At 34.6% G+C, this 20,105-nt stretch overlaps 2 protein-coding genes across 4 annotated transcripts in view; one reads left to right on the plus strand and one right to left on the minus strand.

Moving 5' to 3' along the window:
- Positions 1–5,352: 5,352 nt before the first annotated feature.
- LOC123561279 (uncharacterized) lies at positions 5,353–18,345 on the plus strand. Of its 3 annotated transcripts, none has more exons than XM_045353532.2 (5): positions 5,353–5,621; positions 12,747–12,859; positions 13,513–13,606; positions 16,218–16,368; positions 17,571–18,345. In XM_045353532.2, the coding sequence occupies exons 2-5, from the start codon at positions 12,768–12,770 to the stop codon at positions 17,741–17,743; spliced, it is 510 nt and encodes a 169-aa protein (XP_045209467.1). In that variant the 5' UTR covers positions 5,353–5,621; positions 12,747–12,767; the 3' UTR covers positions 17,744–18,345. The 3 variants fall into 3 exon arrangements, with proteins under 3 accessions (XP_045209467.1, XP_045209466.1, XP_045209465.1); XM_045353531.2 differs by lacking the exon at positions 5,353–5,621 and adding an exon at positions 5,631–5,781; XM_045353530.2 differs by lacking the exon at positions 5,353–5,621 and adding an exon at positions 11,641–11,997.
- Positions 18,345–20,105, minus strand: part of LOC123561278 (uncharacterized) — a 28,621-nt gene continuing 26,860 nt past the window's right edge. Inside the window, exon 8 of the mRNA XM_045353529.2 lies at positions 18,345–20,053. Coding sequence (XP_045209464.2) covers positions 19,170–20,053 — 884 coding nt within the window. The 3' untranslated portion in view covers positions 18,345–19,169. The remainder of the gene's footprint in view (positions 20,054–20,105) is intronic.

A 20,105-nucleotide genomic window follows, 5' to 3' on the forward strand; every position in this document is an offset into this window, starting at 1 on the left:
CACTAATGGGAATGGATTGAAACTTCATACACTTGTCCACTGTCATGAGCTGATAAGCACTATGCAAGTTCCATAACCCTATTTTACTTTTTTACTAAATTATGCCCCTTTTTTGACTTTCTTATTCATTCAAGCGACAAGGCTGTTAAATAGTCGAGTGTTGCTGTCCTCCGACAGCTCTTGTTTATTTACCATTCTTGTTGTACTTGGAAACGGTAAACATGTTTTAAATATCCATAACCGGGGCACACATAACAACAACACTACTAAAAGCGTAATTTGAAGGTTTTTGAGCATCTTATTTTTATTTTTAGTTATTACAAACGTTACACATAATTTTGCATATAACTAAAAAATTGATATACAGGAACACAATTATTTTAAGAATAACAACTTTACATTCGAATTATTTTGAGTACGAACAAACAGAGTACGGATGAGTACGAAGCTAGTGACTAGCTTTCGAGGTTTATTATATGAATTCTGCGAACAATCAGGTAAAAACAAACCGACTGATACTAACAAAAATCATTAATATAATACCTAAAAACGGGCAATAGCACAAGTTACACACGATACTTATTTATTCACAGTTATTTACAATAACTGAACAGACGCTTTGTAAAGGGAGTAAACTCTAAGAGAAGCTAGTGCGTACATTGATGGGGGCAGTACGTTTGTGGTTGGAAACTGATACAGCTAAACATACTATGGATTACATTGTATCTATAATGCTACAAGAAGAGGTTATTATGGAAGAAACAAGATGCAGATGCCAAATATCAGTCTGCGCAGAAATATATACATACGTCCCTGGCAAAGCATTTCAAAAATAAAAATCATGTATTAACAGCACGTGAATTGCCTTGTTTGCACATGATTTTTCTCCCGTTTATACATGGGCGGATCCTGTGAAAAAAGTAGTTTTTATGCAAGAATGAAATGTTCTAAAAGTAGAAAACCCTTTTGTACAACTTTTTTTCATGAATTGTCCATTTTAGGCCCTTGTTTTCAGATTGTTTTGCTTGTCCCCTTTATAGGGGACACCAATGCTAAAAAAAAAGAAAAAACAACATTTAAACAACTTCTGCTCCTGAACCAACTAATTAATTACTACAAGACTTGGTCAGTAGCCTATTGTAAATTGTTTCACTTGGCATATTTAGGGGAATACAAAGAATCCTTGAACTGACTTCTTCTCATGAACCAGTGGATAGATCGTCACCAAACATTGTCAGTAGCATACTTCATTTTCTTGTAAAGTCCTCTCAAGTTTTTTTTCTCAAATGATTAGCTTGGCCACTAGAACTTAATATAGAAAAACCTTTAAAGAATAACTTCCAATGAACAGTATAGTGTATCTTCTCCAAATAGGTCTGTAGCAGTCTTGAAAAGTCCTTTCAGATTTGATCAAGCGGTTTCTGTTAACCTCCTTTAGCAAAAGCTGAGCTTAAAAAAGAATACCTTTGTAATTTCGTCTTATAAACCTCTTGGTGTTATCTTTCATGAGACAGTGTTTAATGACATATAATTAGTCTGAGGTGGTCAAGAACAGGTAAGTGATTTTATAAAAATGTATATAAGAGTTATTTTTAGCTCATCTGATTTAAAAAAAAAATTATGAGTTATTGTCATCACTTGATCGTCGTCGGCATCAGAGTCTGTGTCGGCATTGCCTGGTTAAGTTTTATGTTTAGGTCAGCTTTTCTCCTAAACTATCAAAGCTATTGCTTTAAAACTTGCAACACTTGTTCACCATCAATAGCTGACTCTGCACAGCAAGAAACATAACTCCATCCTGCTTTTTGCAAGAATTATGGCCCCTTTTGGACTTAGAAAATATCAGATTTCTTGGTTAAGTTTAATGTTTAGGTCAACTTTTCTCCTAAACTATCAAAGCTATTACTTTAAAACTTGCAACACTTGTTCACCATCAAAAGCTGACTCTGTACAGCAAGAAACATAACTCCATCCTGATTTTTGCAAGAATTATTGCCCCGTTTGGACTTGGAAAATCAGATTTCACCATCAAAAGTTGACTCTGTATAGCAAAAAACATAACTCCATCCTGCTTTTTGCAAGAATTATGGCCCCTTTTGGACTTGGAAAATATCAGATTTCTTGGTTAAGTTTTGAGTTTAGGTCAACTTTTCTCCTTAACGGTCAAAGCTATTGCTTTAAAACTTGGAGAAATTACCGTTATTTGCCATTAAAAGCTGACTTTGCACAGCAAGTACCGTAACTCTACATTGCTTTTTTGCAAGAATTATTGCTCCTTTTGGACTTGGACAATCATGGGTATGACAATATTTCTATTATACAGAGACAAAAAAATCAGATGAGCGTCTGCACCCGCAAGGCGGTGCTCTTGTTTAACATCTACATAACCATGACCTGTTATTGACCTGGGAAATTCTTTCTGTCAGCAGCTGTTGGGTAACCAAGCAGTATAGATCAGTGACATCCCTCTAAAAGGAGGGTAAACATTGATCAGTAAACCTGCCTCTGTTCCTAAGGTTTTTTCTACATAACAGTGGACGTAACTCCAGTAGGTTGTTTCTGCACTGACATTTTTCTTGCCCATTGCTTAGCAGCCATAAGATGAAATTGTGCTGTTTAACCCTTAGCCTGCTGGCGGCAAGTGATTCTGCCTTTGCAACCAGTGCAGACCAAGATCAGCCTGCACATCCGTGCGGTCTGATCATGGTCTGCACTGTTTGTTATTCAGTCAGTAAAATTTCAATGAACATCCCTTCAAATAATAAATGGTATTGTCCAAATTGAATGATGGACCAGTCCCATTATAGAAATTTAGCAGGGTAATGGTTAAGAGGCTGAAATCATACAGAATGATTGCAGTATTAATTAAAAATAAGCATTAAGCCAGGGAATCAGGCTGATTGATCAACTCAATATTGTGTATGGTTTAACATGTTAATGAACTTGAGTTGGATAATTTCTCAATTAATGGGGATAGGGGTGTTTCAGACATTAGTTAAAGTAATTGTTCTTTAAGCATTATACAATCTGATTAAGTTTTATAAGGGAGAAATGTAAAATAAATACATGGAATAATTTACATTTTATACCAGAATAAGCTTGTAATGAGCAGAAATTTCGGTAAAGCAATACATGTACTTACATCAATCACAGACATTAATATTAACCCTTACCCTGCTAAATTTCTATAATGAACTTGTCCATCTTTCAAATTGGACAGTACCTTTAACTGTTAAAAGGGGTGTTTATCAAAAAGATACTGACTGAATGGCGATCTGTGCAGATCATGATCAGACTGCACAGATGTGCAGACTGATCATGATCTACACTGGTCGCAAAGGCAGCATCAGTTGTGCCCAGCATGATAAGGGTTAATGAAATCCTCAATACATCCTTGCTAAATGGGGGTGTGTTTGCACTGTTTTACAATTTTTTGAAGCATAGATATATTTCCTGGTTCAGTGGTCCTTGAAGAAGTGTGTTCAGACAAGAGTGCCCCCTCTTAAATTACAGAGAGAATCTGGTTTCACCTTTAGAATATATTTTAATCTATTGTGTTTGGTTAACACCAGGGAAATGAATAATTTGCTTTGCAAGTTCTAAATTGTCAACTGTCCTTCAAACATTTTTACAGTGTTTTGAAATTCAGAATTTCTTTATAACAAATTGCCTAGTTGAATGGTTTTCAGTTTACAAGATTTGGGAATGTTTTGTAGTAAAATGATTAGAAATGAAATTACTTTGACCAACTTTATGGTGAAATATGCCTTTTTTACAATTTTTTAAAAAAGACTGCTTCTTGTATTATTTTTCAATTTAATTCCATAGATGGGAGTGCATAGCTCTCCTTTGAAATATACGTTGACAGGTCATTGATAAAGTTTTAAAAAAATTTAACTTGTGATTAAACTTTTTGATAAAATTGGGCAAAACACCAAAAAAATAAGTTTCTTGAACTTCAAAAGGCCTTTAACATAAACTACATTTCAAACAGTCTTTTCAGTATTAATCGTAAGTTTTGATCTATGCCAAATTATTCTATCTAAGATCTGTTGACTGTGACTGTTTCTTGAAAAATAAAGTTGCTGAAAAATAACTAGAAATCATCTATCAAAAGGTAAATATCCTCCTCAGGTGAGCGACTTGGGCCCATTTGTGCCTCTTATTTCGTGGAACTTGGTACATGGATAGATGGCAAAATGATGAATATGCAAGTCCTTTTATTGTGTCTAGGGCAAAAACTGTTATTGCTATAAATTGCCACAAATAATGTCAAAAATGTGTATCCTGTGTAGAAGGGTTTTCTTTCATGAAATATGGTACATAGATAGAAGACAATATTGAGAACATGCACATAATTTTATTTGCACAATCTATTATCCATCCATCCATCAGTAAAAAAGATAGTTCTGTCAAAACTTAAAAATAACAAGACAATAACAAGACTTGTTCATGAAGCCTGTGACATGTAGATAAGAAAATGGCCACCAGATCCAAAAATAGAAAAATCTTCAAGTGCCATCATATCCTGAACCGCTGGTCTGATGTGAAATAATTTCACAGGAATCTTCCATGGATGACTGCCTGCTAAAATTGTTCAAAGCCAATTCTGTCAAGGAGTAGGGGTGTCTATTTTTACTAATAAGGTTCAATGGAAAACTTTGAAAATCTTTTTGAATATGTGTGCCAGTTATCAAATTCATTTGGCAGAAATGTTCTTGTTATGTTATACCTGTATAAACTGTGAAAGTCTCGTGAGTGGTATAGAGCTATCATGGCCCTTATTTCTATATTTATAACATTTCATTGGTGTTAAGTTATTTTTTCAGTTTCCATATACATGTAATATTATATGAACAGTCTATATTTACCTGTACTGAATTGAACTTCTTTTGAACCGTTAACTGTTTATATATTTACTACTTGAAACTGTGTTACATAAGCTAATACATTGAATTACAAGTTTCCAAAACAAATTGAATTTTACATTTTCTGAACCTTGTTTTTTTTTTGAATAATCTGAATATTTGCAAATTTACCACAGTGGTAATTTGAACATAAGAAAATATTGTCCTAGGCAGACTTGATCTTTTCTGTTTATCTATATCCTTCTTTGTTCCTTTAACTGAGTTTAAAAAGTTCATTCTTCTCTTTTAAGTTTTTATTATGAAACCTTTTCTTCGTTTTTAAGTATAATCAGTTAAGCATGCAGTGACGAATGAACTTTAGTAGTATTCGGGGACTTTTCCTCAAAATAGTTGTATAATTTATGCATCAGCTGTTTTGTAAACATCTTTGGGATGATGGTCCAAGTAACGCGAAAGATTCTCACTTGGTAACAGTTGAAATAAATTGAAATATCCTTATGTGCACACAGCTTGGAATCAAATCTATATATTAGACAAAGAAATAGGACAGTCAAGTGGAAAAGCAATATATTAAATAGATAAAAATATAGAATAGTTACACAATCAAAATGTAAGTTTTAATATACTCGAACTGTTAAACTTAAAATAGGTTCGGTGTAACTCCTGTTGCATGATAAGCACACTGCTATCAGCTAACTTTATAAGCAAGGATTTAAATATCGAACGATCGTACGACCGTTGACCTGTTAAAAGGTAAATCGTAAATAAAGTATACACTACAAAGGCACATTTGACCTAGCTCTTTAATAGAAATAAACATGATGACGGGTCTTTTTTGCGCATTATTATTGAAAAACTGGAATGTTTTAATGGATGTTAAATCATTTAGAAGTTATACGAATATATAATCCAGGTACAATTTTGTTTGTTTATTATTATTTCCTTTAACAAATAACAGTACATGTTCTTTTAGATATATGTGTCATTTGTATGTAGCTCGTGTTGTATGTTGAATAAATGCGACGTTAAATAGAGTCTGGTTTGAGAACAGCAGTAGCGCGCAAGAACCATTTAATGAAGTATCAAATTAACTGATCGATACAGAGAATCCTGTAATGACCTTTAATTGATAAAAATGTTTTATGTATCTTTGTATATATAACAAGCTCTTTGATGTTAAAGAACGCCTTTGGACTCGCGCAAGTTATATTATTACGCTACTAAAGAGCTGTGAGACACGCATAGAGTCAGATATCAGTGAGTTCAAAGTATTGATTAGAGTGACTTTTATAATCGTTTAGAAGAAGAGAGATACATGTATGATTCATTCATTTACCGGGTGTTAAGTTAAACCTACTCAGTCGGCTTTTTTTAGTGGGGGTGGGAGGGGGCGGGGAGTGGAGGAAGACCCCCGCATGGTCCCGTGCATTATGTCTGACCATAGAAAAACCTCGGTAAAGCCACCGACCTTCCTAAAGCCAGCTGGACGGCATCCGCAATTGTGACCCAAGTAGGGTTCGGACCCACACAGAGGAGATGTGGAGAGTGATGTAAAGTCTGCGGCCTCGGAAAACTCCACAACTTTTATATCATATTGATTTTTTTCCCTTCTATCGGTACTGGTATAACCATCTATGACAGAAAATCTTTGGTCTTGTGATTTTATTTATTGGCCCTTTAGGGAGCAAGTGGGTTCATTAAGATGATGTTTTTGTTTATTTAACAGAGTTCCGTGTAAGCCAAAGCTAGAGGGCATGAGGGGTTTGCACATTCCGTAACGTCTCGATTAATTGAGTCTGCTGCTATTATTATTTGATCATTGGGATCTTCTTACAGGTTTTATTAACCGTTTAAGCGACATGTTGCGCCCTTACAAAGTCACCATAATTTGGACTGTGTTGTTAGCTTAGCTGAGCAGGATCAGTCTTAGGCCGTCGTCGTCCGTCCGTCAGCAATTCTACTGTCAACAAACACACGCATGCACAAAATCACATTTCTTGAGAAATCACCGTTAAAGCTACGCAGAATGTAATTTTCAACAAGATGTCTGTCAAGTTTATTACTAGGCAACTTAATTTTTCCAGTAACACCAGAGTTTGACCTCTTGAATTTGTCAACATTGTCAACATTTCAAGCCACGTTACTTGAGCAATCTTCACGAAACTTGTATGAAATGTAAAAGGCTATATATATATAGATCATGGTCACGTAAGTTTCAGTTACAACGTATCCTTACCATGCCCGGCACGACTGATTCTGCCTTTGCGACCAGTGTAGATTATGATCGACCAGCCTTCACATCAGTGCAGTCTGGTCACGAACTGCAGTGTTCGCTATTCAGCCAGTATCTTTTTGGTTGGCCCCCCTTTTAATAGTTAATGGTACTATTCAAATTGGAAGATGGACATTATAGGAATTTAGCAAGGTAAGGGTTAATCAAAATGCATATTGTCATAGAAATGTAGGTCTTGAAGTACAAGTACAGAAAAAGTCGTTAACACATTGCTTGTCTAAAATAGGAGATGCAGAATTTCTCATTAACACTGCGGTACGACGAAGGAGCTTTACGGTATGATATGTTATAGCGTTAGCATATGTAAATATAAGTTGTATTTTATGTCAAATGTTTAATATATGGTTATTGCACACTTATAATATTGTTTAAGTCGTATGTGGTATTATTTTTACTACCCTGTCACAGCTTCAAAATTTGGATATGTGGCAGGGGTTTGTGTGCGCATGTACATGACATTTAAAGATACTTGCAATTGGATGTTGAAACGCATTACAACATAATTACTAGTGCATTTAGGGACATCACCATTATAAGACCGTGTTCCTCTCTCACGTTGCAAAGATTTGGAGAGAGACCATTAGAGGATCGGAATAAAAATGCGGAACATGCCCTCCTTTATCCATCCTCTCAGGTTTTTGCTGTTTTGATCATAACGCCATGAAGACTATCGTTTCATCTTATAGTAATTCATTGGCGGCATTTATGAGATTTTTCAAAAAGGTAGAAATTGCATTCTCTTCTTAAAAGGAAATTCGTCAATCATGCTGATTGAAAAAAAGTATTGAAATATTTATTTGTTCGTGCAAGAAGCGGAGTGTGACCTATTGATCACCGATTATTTTCTAAATCAATAGGGAAAAAAGCCGTTATATTCGAACGGATGCTTTTTATTGATTTTGACTGAATACTCTCTGAAATGTAATTTAGCTGCAGAAATAGGCCGTGACTGTAGAGTTTAAGCGAAGAAAGCAAAAAAAAAAAAAAAAAAAATAATAATAATAATTGAATTCCTCTTGATTTTAAGAAATAACAAAACGTAGATGACTTGTTTGCGGACATTATACGATGTACATCGTAAATTTTAAGGCAAGAAATAACATTTTCCTCCTTTTTTGTAGACAAATTACAGCATTAATCGGGTTGATAATATGGTAACGTAATTACAGGTATTTCTGTTACGGATGTCATTGATCTGTAGCATAAAGATAAATAAAAAAAAGTTTGAATTCAAAATGTATATCCATCGGAAACACGATCTTACGCTTACACAAAGTAACGTAATTTACGTCCGTAGTATGTTTATATTTACCAGTGTAATTTACTTCAAGGCAGATCATTGGTACTTTTCAGACACTCGTCCAAATCTAAAATATTTCAAAGTGGACTAAGTGTGTCTTTCCCAAAACGCTAAAGGGCCTGGTACGGTTTACATTGAAAAATGGCCTTTTGTGCAAATTGCTAAAATAATCACTAATAGTATCACCCGTTGAAATTACAAAACTTGCCGTTATTTCCTTGGTTGTGTTCGGTTTTTCCAAAGAGTCGGTTTGTAAATCTTATTTAATACAAAAATGACATACCGGAAATTCTATAACACAGATTCACTCATAAGAACGAGAAAGAATGTATTAAAAATTAGTCAGGCAATAATTGTTACTGTCCATAAAAAGGGAAATGTTAATTCACCTGATAATAACATGGGAATCTACTTGTTGAATATTTTCAGTAAGATTTATACTAGTATTTTAACGAGGCGTTTAAATTTTTATTTAAATTTATTTGATAAATTGGGTGAGCCGCAAGATGGGTTCCGTGAAGATTACTCTACAACAGATAATGTGTTTATTTTATAAGCAGTTATAAATAGACGGCTAGCCAAACCCGGTGGGAAAATGTATGTTGCTTTTATTGATTTTATGAAATGTTTTGACTTGATTAAAAGAGACAAACTTTGGGGTGCTCTTAGGCGTTCGGGTTTAAAAGGTAAATTGTACAATGCAATTATTTGATAATGGTGAGACGACAAGCTTGTGAGATCAAAACAGATGAAGTGTTTTGTCCAGTATAAATTAACTGTCAACTAGGGTCTAAAGCAGGGATGTTTAGCATCCCCGATTTTGTTTTTAATTTTTATTGATGAACTAGTAAAATTGATTGAAAATAGTGACATAAGGGGTATACAGTTATTTCCTGACACAACTGAATTGTTATCGTTGCTATTTGCTGATGATCTTGCACTGACTTCTGATACAGTTGTTGGACTTCAAAAGCTATTAAATTTGCTAAAAAAATTTTGTGATCAGAAGAAAGTAAAAGTTAATCCACAAAAGTCCAAAATAATGGTTTTTAAAAGAAGAGGGTCATTGTCTAAACATGAAAAAATGGATTTACGATGGTCAAGTTCTGGAAGTTGTAAGTAGTTTCTGTTATGTAGGCATAACCTTATCATCACAGCTATCCCTTAACAGAATGGCAAGCGAGCAAGCTTTGAAAGCCAAAAGAGTTTTAATCTCTGTATTATCTAAACTGTATGATACGGGCAACTCCCGCGTAAAGTGTTCTTTAATATTTTTGATACTAAAATAAGTCCGATCCTATTATATGGTTCAGAAATCTGGGGAATACATGCTAATTCTTCAGTTGAAGCTGTACAGCATTATGCATGCAAAAGATACACGTGTGTTAGTAAAAACTCGGCAAATTTATTGTTTTAGGCGACTGCGGAAGGTTCCCTTTATTTATCAATGCAGCTAAAAGATGTATAAGATATTGAATTAAAATATTACAAATGAGAGATACTAGATTAGTTAAGAAAAGTTATCTTATGTTGAAGTATCTTGACAATTGCGGACAAGTTAATTGGTGCACAGGTGTAAGGGACTTATTATCTTCTAACGGGTTTGGGTATGTTTGGGCAGCCCAGATGGTTCATAATGAGAAATCTTTCATGAAACGTTTTGACCAGAGATCAAAAGATCAATACCGTCAAAAATGGGAAGCTTCCTTACAAGCAAGCCCAAAGCGTTTCAGTTATTGTCAATTTAAAAGTACATTTAGACATGAATATTATCTATCAATTGTAATGGAAAGGAAGTATAGACGAGCTCTTTCAATCTTAAGAATTTCTGCCCATGATCTTGAAATTGAAACGGTAGATATCAGAATGTTGTTCGGGAAGCACGTATTTGTTAGTTATGTAAAAAGGACGTAGAATCTGAATACCATTTTGTATTAGTCTGTCCAAATCTTTTAGCTTTGAGAGAAAATTATATTCCTAGGAAGTTTTATATAGATCCAAATTTACATAAATTCAATGTTTTAATGAGTTCAACATCATATACCATTATTCTTAATTAAGCAAAATATGCATACTTTGCATTGAAAGAAAGGAAAAATATATTAAATGCCCCTTGGTTTAATGCACAACTCAATTTTATATAATGTACACTTGATACTGTTATTATGTCATATTCTGCATGCCTGTCTTGAATTGTAAGGTATGCCTCAGTGGTTTGTTTTGTTATAAAATTGTATTAAAAGGGAGTTATACATAGACATTTTACGGGCAACTTTGTGTACTATTTGTACAGGACACTGCTATTATATCATAATGTCTTTTTGTATTATACCACACTTGAATGTAGTTAGAATTGATAGTAGTGGTTTATTTGTAATACTATATTCAAACGATTGTTAGATACCAGTTTTGTATTCATATCATATTTGCTGTATTTGTTTTGATATGGGTCGGTGGCCACTGTCAAATGAAATAATTGTCATTTTCATTGTCATTGAGAAATGAAGAGCCATGAAAACAAACTAACAAATACATTTTTCGCCATGTTATTGCTGTAAAATCTCAATATACGTTTTCTGCTCTTTCATTGCGTCTGACGTCGTATTGGCGTCGTCTTGTAAATTTGCAAAGTTGTAACCAAATACATTTGCTGGCAATTGATGTATTTTTCAAAAATTGAATTCATTTTGAAGAAAGCTGTGTTTGAACATTTAAGTGTACCCCTATTTCTTTTCAGTTTATATAAGTTAGGAGGTAGCTGTCTAAAGTCCAGCTTGATTTTTTAAATCTCAAATCAAAAAATGGCAAACAAGCAAAATGATATGCCAAATTAATCATATAACAATTCTGTGATAGTCTGCCAAAATCCCTGGGGTGGGTTTCGGGTGGGGGTGAATGATTTCAGCTTGTAGCCGGGTGACCATAATGTTAATGTGACGTCATTTTTTCTCGATATTACTCGTGTCCATTTTACAATTCATCGTAAGTGGATTCTTATTCAAACTTTCATACGTTTGAAATTCAATTTCACTACGCATCCATTTGAGATATCTTTTGAAGGTTATTGGTAAAAAAACACACACACACACACACACACACACCGTAATTCGACGCAAATTGTACGGCTATGAAAATATAACAAAGAAAAAAATGTGTTCAATTTTTACATTATACCTTAGTTTGAAAAGCCTTTTTATTCATTAATAAATGTCTATTGGCAATATGACTCCAGTCGTATCGTTTTTATCGAATTCCTAGTCATGCGTGCCCTAAGACTACATTAAAAAAGCTTGCCAATAACTATACATGCTATCCGCTAAATCATTTTTGTTCATTTGCGAACGAATCCCAAGCTTTTCAAGGATCATTTAAGACATGTTTTGAAAGACGAACATTCAAGATATACATAATTATAATATAAAAGATAATATTTCAGTGTTCAACGCGGTAACTTGTGGATATCTAGAACACGGGAAATAAGATATGTGCACATGTATTATATTGTTGGATTTTTATTGGGCTGTGTTTTAATTAAGGTATGATTTATACATATTTAGTGTTTGTAATACAAATTCAAAACTTTTAATCTTGTTCTTTTCATGAAGATTGTTAAATAAAGTGCATCGTTTATTTCCAAGCGTCACTCATTCCGATTTACAGGGATACGCCCCTCCTCCCCACCCTCGAGATATTTGTTTAGAAAAGACTGTCCTTTATTTGAATAGTAACAGTAAATTGATTAAAATGAGGGCCTCAGTGAGTTCCAGATATATTCACACTTGCAGTCTTTAATATGATATAGAAAAGCTTACTTTCGCGTTATTAAAAACGCTGTTCAACTGTGGAAATAAAGTCGTATCATTCAGATAGCAATGACTGAGTTATGATGTTGTACAGGTGTTGGTATCTCCTTTGAAAGTAATCCCAGAAAGAGACTCTTGCGCGTTGCATTGCCAAGTCTAGCTTACTTTAAGACCGACAAAGTGCCAGTGCTTCTGCAAACGGTTACTATTCCGATCATCTACAGCAAAATAAGAAACATGGCGTCTAAAATCACTCTCTATAGATGTTTTATTTTATCTGATGCATGTTGGTCATTTGGTACTTGAAATAAGATTAAATGCATACTTTATATTGATCCTTGCAATACCGTTTCTATAACATCGTGTTTCTATAACTACACGTGTTGCCATAATAAAGAAAACATTATGATGAACTATGGATTAGAATGTCGGGCAACATGTTTTATACAGAATGTATAATTTGAAACAAAATTCCATTTCAGGCCTACCGAGATTATAGAAGGATGCCGAATTGTACTCTGGTTATATACGTTCTCGTGCTGGTCATGGACCTAGTGGTCGGATGTTCGATCATCGTCTGGAAGTGTAAATTCAGGTATAAAATGTCATAATATCGAGTTACAGTCTATTGTAAAACCCGACGAAAGACTAATCAAATAAAAAAGGTTGTCTATTTTAGCCTATATTTGTGGTAAAGTTCATATTTTCTACTGCAATAGTCGACATTAAGCGAGTTGTAGATTAGCGATAAACTGCGATTTGATCATTGAATTTCACGGGCTGTTAAGCAAGCTAACCAAGTCAATCTTACTTCGTTGTAAAAAGGTAAAAAAAGTTTGACATATAACTTTATGCGGAGTAGTTCTACCTACCCGAGGAGTGCAATATGGCGTTGCCTTGACGACAATTCGCTACAACTGGAAACAGTCTTTTAGAGAAAAAGAAAAAAATGTAACGGCTTTGTTTAATCATTTTCAATACCGTGACATTTTCCGAGCATATTGTAGATTCACGTACTTAAAAAATTATTTACGACTCTAGAATGTATCATATTTATTGCAAGTAATGATATATTCCTTTTGTAATAGTAAACCAAAGCTTTCCTTTTTGGAAAAATCAATTCAGATATTTAAGTGCTTCTTAAGACGTGTATGTCTTTGCAAGTAGCTAATTCTGACCACAATTTCCGAGTAAAAAGTTAAGAATACATGTCTAAAATAGTTTTATGTAAATAATTCTCCATTTCAGCGAATCAGAAGAAGAGTGTGAGCTGGCCGCTGGAGGAACAGTTGGCAGTGTTATTATATGGATACTAATTATGCTCGTGTGCCCGTGCTTCGCTGTAAGTTCCCCCGTTACGTCAATTGACAATCTCCATGCCGTAGGCTATATGCTATTTCTGATTACCCGGCAGGTGCTTGTATAGCTACATCTTTAATGGTTGAAGAATGCCGAAACAGTATACCCCAATTAGGAAATTTCCAATTGTCATTTATAGAAGTTTCGACTGCGGTAAAACACGAACCGCAGGCTTTCCAGCCATCTGTTAAATAAATTATGCAAAAAAGTAGGAAAATAATATGGAGTTTGAAAAAAGAAGGCGTTTTAACAAGAAATATTAACAAATTCCTTACCTCTGTAATGGCGATAAAGAAGCTGGATGCTGATTGAAAGGAATCTTCTGTATCTTTCGCAGCCGTCTGTTGGTACTACCTGGTACATATGCTCAGACCATCCTGATTATTTTTATTTTAACTTAGCAAACAAATTATATAAAACGATCTCACAAGTGCTATAATATAACCTGCACTCACCTTACAAAGGGAAATTGATACAGTTTAATGCTATGTAATCATACTTATATTCCGAGTCTTAAAAAATCTAATGACAAACTCAGTACCTGGTGAGACAACATTCAAAATGATTACAAAAGAAATTACATAGCAGCATTTGCTAAGGTACGGTAGGTTCTTCCCAGTGGAATTTTTAAAATTATAGGAATGAATGCTGACCTCTGATGCATTTCCGAGTACCAAAATATCTGAACGTAGGGAGAGATTAAGATAAATTTTATTTTGAGTCGGCAAGATAAGGCATATGATGACCTTAATGCTGATATCATTTTAGTTCAGCCCCAGAGGGTAGGTATCGGAGGGGGTAACTTCTTCTTAAAGGGGTCATTCTAGAAATTACAGGTATGAAATGGTGGTGGTGCAATAGTAGATGAGTACAGGCTACTTCTCAGCCGACTTGGGCAGCGGGGTTCGGACACACCTGATGTTTGAGTTTTATCGCCCGTCTACAGACATGCAACATTTCTGAGTTTTAAGGCACTTGGTGTATATATATTTAAGAACTAATAAACTCATTTTCCACTTACTACACACTAAAATAGACTGGAAAAGGATATGCATAAATTGATGCTTGAAAAAATACTGCTTATGCCATCTTTAACATGTTTATATAATTTGAAAAATGAGAAATTCAGTATATCTGCCGCGCCATGAGAAAATCAACATAGTGCATTTGCGACCAGCATGAATCCATACCAGCCTGCGCATCCGCGCAGTCTGATTAGGATCCATGCTGTTCGCTTTCAAAGCCTATTGCAATTAGAGAAACCGTTTGCGAACAACATGGATCCTGATCAGACTGTGCGGATGCGCAGGCTGGTCTGGATCCATGCTGGTCGCAAATGCACTATGCTGGTTTTCTCATGGTGCGGCTCATACCTTGAAATCAGCAACACATAACTAAGTAAGAACTATTAATATCCTAAAAGGGTAATACACTTAGCTATGCAAGCTGAAGACAATAAAGTCACTTATTAATAGTAACATACTTTAGAATATATCAAACATATAAAAGCAAAATTCAGAAGCAATGACGCTCCATAAAACTACACGATGCAAGTTTTAACAACAGTTGGATAAACTAGTAATAATAGAGTTGGTTAAAATATGTTTAGCATTATACACAACCATTACCAGATTTGATTAAAATATGTCTTTCGCATTGTGCACAAACATTGACAAGGCAACATCAATGAACAAATGGAACAATGATAAAAATAGGGAAAATGCCTCAGAATGTTAAGACTCGTGTATGTCAAAGCAGGAGTCAAATGGTGTGAGCAAGTAAGATACTCTAGAATGGTTGTCTCTAGTACTAGAAACAATACTAAACCAAATTTGGTGATGGTTATGCATGATGCGAGAGACATATCCAACCAAATCTAGTGATGGTTTTATGTAACACTAGACACATATTTAACAATTAAAAACGAATGGGGAAGTTATAAATATAGTTTTAAATTATTAAGAATAAAGACACATATACTAACAGATATAGTACATGTCTACTGCATCATTGGGAAACGGCTACTGTTTACCTATGTATGTAATTTGCATTGCTTCTGAAGTCAGCCTTGTAAATATTTGCCGCAAAAGCTCAATTCTTAAACATGTCAGGATTTGGCTGGTCTGTGCACTTGTACCAAGCCATATACAGAAGACATTTGCAAATTCAACTAGAACCTTCTTCCAGTGAATGAATCTCGCAAAATATATTTAATATTCATTATTGAGGCTTTTTTATATTAACCTTTTTTTTTTTTTTTTTTTTTTTTTGCTATTTCTGATGTGAAAAAGTAGGAGCAATAGGAAGACAAGTAGGAAAAAATAGCACTTTCAATAAAGTAGGAAAAGTAATAACCCTGAAAAACCTTGCATCGAAAAACACAAGTAAAACTGGTATGTCATCATATATTAAAATGTAAATTAAGCCATATAAAGCAGTAACATGTGGCGTCTCTCGTTGATATCTATAAGCGTCTTACAATGACGGTTTTATGTTTCATTTTACCGACATTCTTCAGTGCGTTTTGTTACTTACGTTTCACTGTACGATATCAAATTCAAATACCCATTAAATTTGTTTTTTCATCTTTTTAGACATGGATAGAGATATGCGTTACTCTGGATAACTTTAAAAAGAAATGCATTAAATACATGGACAAAATACGACCTAAAAAGTCACGTGATGTTGTAATTCAGAAAGAGGCAAACAATCAAACAACTACGGTGCTGCTAGATAAAGGTCAAGGTAAGCAGACATTGGAATACAGAGAGAGAGAGAGAGAGAGAGAGAGAGAGAGAGAGAGATAGTTAAATAACATTATAGTAATTCTGTCGAAACCAGTTACACAAATAAATAGACATTTTACATTCGATATTTTATAAGAAGGCCGTTAATTATTACATTCTACGAAAACACCTGCGAGCCCTCGTCTTTTGTAGCTTACAGGTAACTGTATTCTAGTAGACGTAGTTGTAATTAGCAGACCTACAGGTTTCTTAATAAAGCTCCAGACTGGATAGGTCCGAATCCCTCTGCAGGATTGTACGTCTCTCAGTTTACTACCAGTATCAGCACACCAGTTTCCTTAGACACATATATGTTTCGTAACATACGCTGAATTCAGTTCTGATAAATCTGAACCCAAGAGTACGTCAGTATACCACTGGCGTATCGATCAGTTTTACAGTTACGAGGCTTTTGAGTAGAATATAATTTATACCTGTGAACGTTATGATTGAACGTCATAGAAAACATAATACATGCATTTGTAGTTTAAAAATTTATACTTTGAACTCTCGATCCTACGAGGTAGCCAAACATTTGTCATAGTCATTTACAAAATGGAACATAAGTAAGTATTCTGTCCTTAACAGCCTCGTAACCGTGAATTTTCAAATTTCAGTTTTCAGTGAATAAATACAGATTTTGCCCCTAATTGTCGTATGAACACGTTTTCCCTGTGCAATCTCTTTGCCATAATGAAAAGCAAATAGACAAGTAAATTTGCTTAAGTGGCTTGCTTAACTGTCGTTAAATTTGTAGTATTTTAATTGCTTTCATGCTGATCCTTTTTTTGTATTTGCTCTCAAGCATTTTGGGTGATTAGAAGAACGTGAATGTATGCGTTCCTTTGAAAGCCATTATTACAATAAACATGTATTTAAAAACAATACTTGGACCATAAATTGCATTTCTTTATCTGATATTTAACTGTCAGGTAATACACAACACCGACACATTTCAAATACCTTTTCAATAAGGTATACACAATACAGTTCCCAGATATAAAAACGTGTATCTGAAGGCTACAATCCTACGAAGATCAATATTTCAGATGATAAGCTATCATTTTACACTGGTTATAATTTTTTCTCTCAAATTTATTTGAAGTACAAGTAGTTTATAAAGCCATTTAGAATACATAGTACTTTTTTTTAACTTTTCAGCTCCGTCAGTTAATCAGCGCTCAAATATTAACATATGTAATGAGACACGAGGAGCCAGGGACCAAAGTGCCATTATTCATAATACAGATAGAGCCAGGAACCACATACCTCCCTGTCACGGACCCAGTAATCAAACTACTGTCATCAAATATCTACAACAAGATGTCCCTTGAATACTTCACACAGAGCATAGAGACAAGACAATAAGAAAGGTTTTTGAATAGTCAGAGAGAAAGAGCAAAATATTTCGATGATAAAAGGACACGTGATAGAAGTACGAGAAAACGCACTATTGAGCAGTAATTAATCGTTCCGAACTCGTCATGATAAAGCACTTGCTTCTACGAAAATATACATGTAACTTCATAGTAAAGAAATATATTTTCAGAAGACAAAACAGTAAAATCCCCATATTAGACCTTAAGGATAAAAGTACCAAGGAAGTACATGTACAGAACCGAGGAGTGATCAGTGTATCATATCTGGCAACATTTTACAAAATCATGTACCTTTTATCAAGATTATGTATCAAACTGAAATTATTCCTAAATGTGACGGCGTCCAACACAATTTTCGTCCTTTGAAATGCTGGTACCTAAAGAAAAGGTCAGTGAAGTCAAATATTGAAGTAAGACTGTATATCTAATCATCCCCAACATCGAAAATATTACCATCAGGGTATTTAGTTATCAAAGTATAACTGTTACTTTAAGATAAGTGTACTGTTTTATTAACGATATCTTGTGTACTTTGTGAAATAAAACAATAAATGTTACCATTTAGTTTTATTCAATGGCTTCTTTATAGCAAGACTAAAGTCTCTCAAATACATTGCTATTCTTCAATATATATTATACAACACACTAGCTCTATATCCACACGACCTGATTGGCTATCTGTCAGTAACAAAAACTGGTTCAGAGTCCAGTAACACTTGCTAGGTTAACTGAAAGTTACGTAACTGTGATACAAATGTACTTGGTTGGATTAAAGTACTAGCAGTTATCGAGGGCAAACACGAAATGCAGACAGAGAAGAACGACCACAAGGGTCTGGGACATCCTAGAATCTCAGTACTGTTTTCTACATTTTTTTCTGGTCCAATACAACACTTAGTTTTCTATATGCTAGTAGCGCTTCTGGATTTCTTTTTAACCACAGTTAAATATTTTGGCCAAATAAATCGGATGGTGAAGAAGGTTTACTTAAGATGCATCTTGTCTGCCAAATAATGTCACAGAACACTCATCGACCTAGTAATGTCGAGAATTTTGTGCTCAGTCTATACATAGCTATAACAAAGTTAAGCAAATTTTAAATGAAAAATATTAAGTTTTTGTTTGTTTGTTAGGGGTCTTGCACCGTTTTGTTATCCAACTAAAGAAGTTAACCTACCCAGAGTTCCCAGATTTTGTACCAGACCTAATATTTTCTCTGCAAGTAACTTTCAACTTCTCCAAATGAATCAGAGATTAAGGAAGTGATTCCCATTGACAGTGTTACAGAGGACCTACACCTCACCCGCTGATCAAACTCACGATAACACAATTTATAGAACTGCTCTGTCTCTAAACTGAACTAAGCAGGTGGATTTCACCTTTATGTATCGGGCGATGACTGATAATTTGAAAAAGAAGCAGGACTGAAGTAAGCTGCAGGGTATCCTGGATACAACCAGGTGTTGTTTGTTGTTGCCGTGGTTACCAATGAACCTGCAACAACCGAGTCACTAATTGAAACAGATGCTCCAGAGTTTAACAATTCATCTTTAACGTTAGAGGCTGAAACTGAAGATTTTTCCAGGGCAACGTTGGAAGCAATATCTGGAGAGTTTAGAAACTGAGAAGTATATGCATCGCCACTGGATTCAGCAACTTTCACTGAAGGATTTGCTGCCAGACTAGAAAGATATGATTTGATGTTCAAGTTTTGTTGATGTGAACAAACATTACCAAACACGTCTGTTCCTACACCCTGAAGAGTCCCACGGTTGACCTGTGATGCTAGATCTTCCTGTTTTACTTTAACAGGTGCCATGATACTAAAATCCAAAGTTTCTGAATATGAAGGCACATGGTATATGTCTTGTATGGAAATAATGTTGTTCTGAATAGACGTTGAAATATCACTGCTCGACTGTTTTCTTTCATTTTCAGTTTCTAATGTTTCGTCCAAGCTCAGTGATAGTGAGTTATTTATCTGAGTTGGAACTTGTTGTACACTGTTCATATTAAAGTTACCAACTGATACATCTGGTGGAATCACTGTTTCTTGACTTTTCTGATTTATTTTTGCATACGATTCCCGTGGCACGTACCCTGGCCCGCCATCTATGTAGTGGCTAGAACGCTTACTTTCCTCAGTTAAAGCATATTCCTTCCACGAGTCCTTGCCACTTTTATGCGCCATCATAATATGTTTGCGAATGACAGCATAGTCACCATATGATTTGAAACACAGCTTGCATGAATAGGGCTTATCACCTGCAAAAAAACAACAAGTTATAGATAAAAAAAAAACAGCAAGTTATAGATA

The sequence above is a fragment of the Mercenaria mercenaria genome, chromosome 10 (genome assembly GCF_021730395.1).
Source record: "Mercenaria mercenaria strain notata chromosome 10, MADL_Memer_1, whole genome shotgun sequence".
Lineage (NCBI taxonomy): Eukaryota > Metazoa > Mollusca > Bivalvia > Venerida > Veneridae > Mercenaria > Mercenaria mercenaria.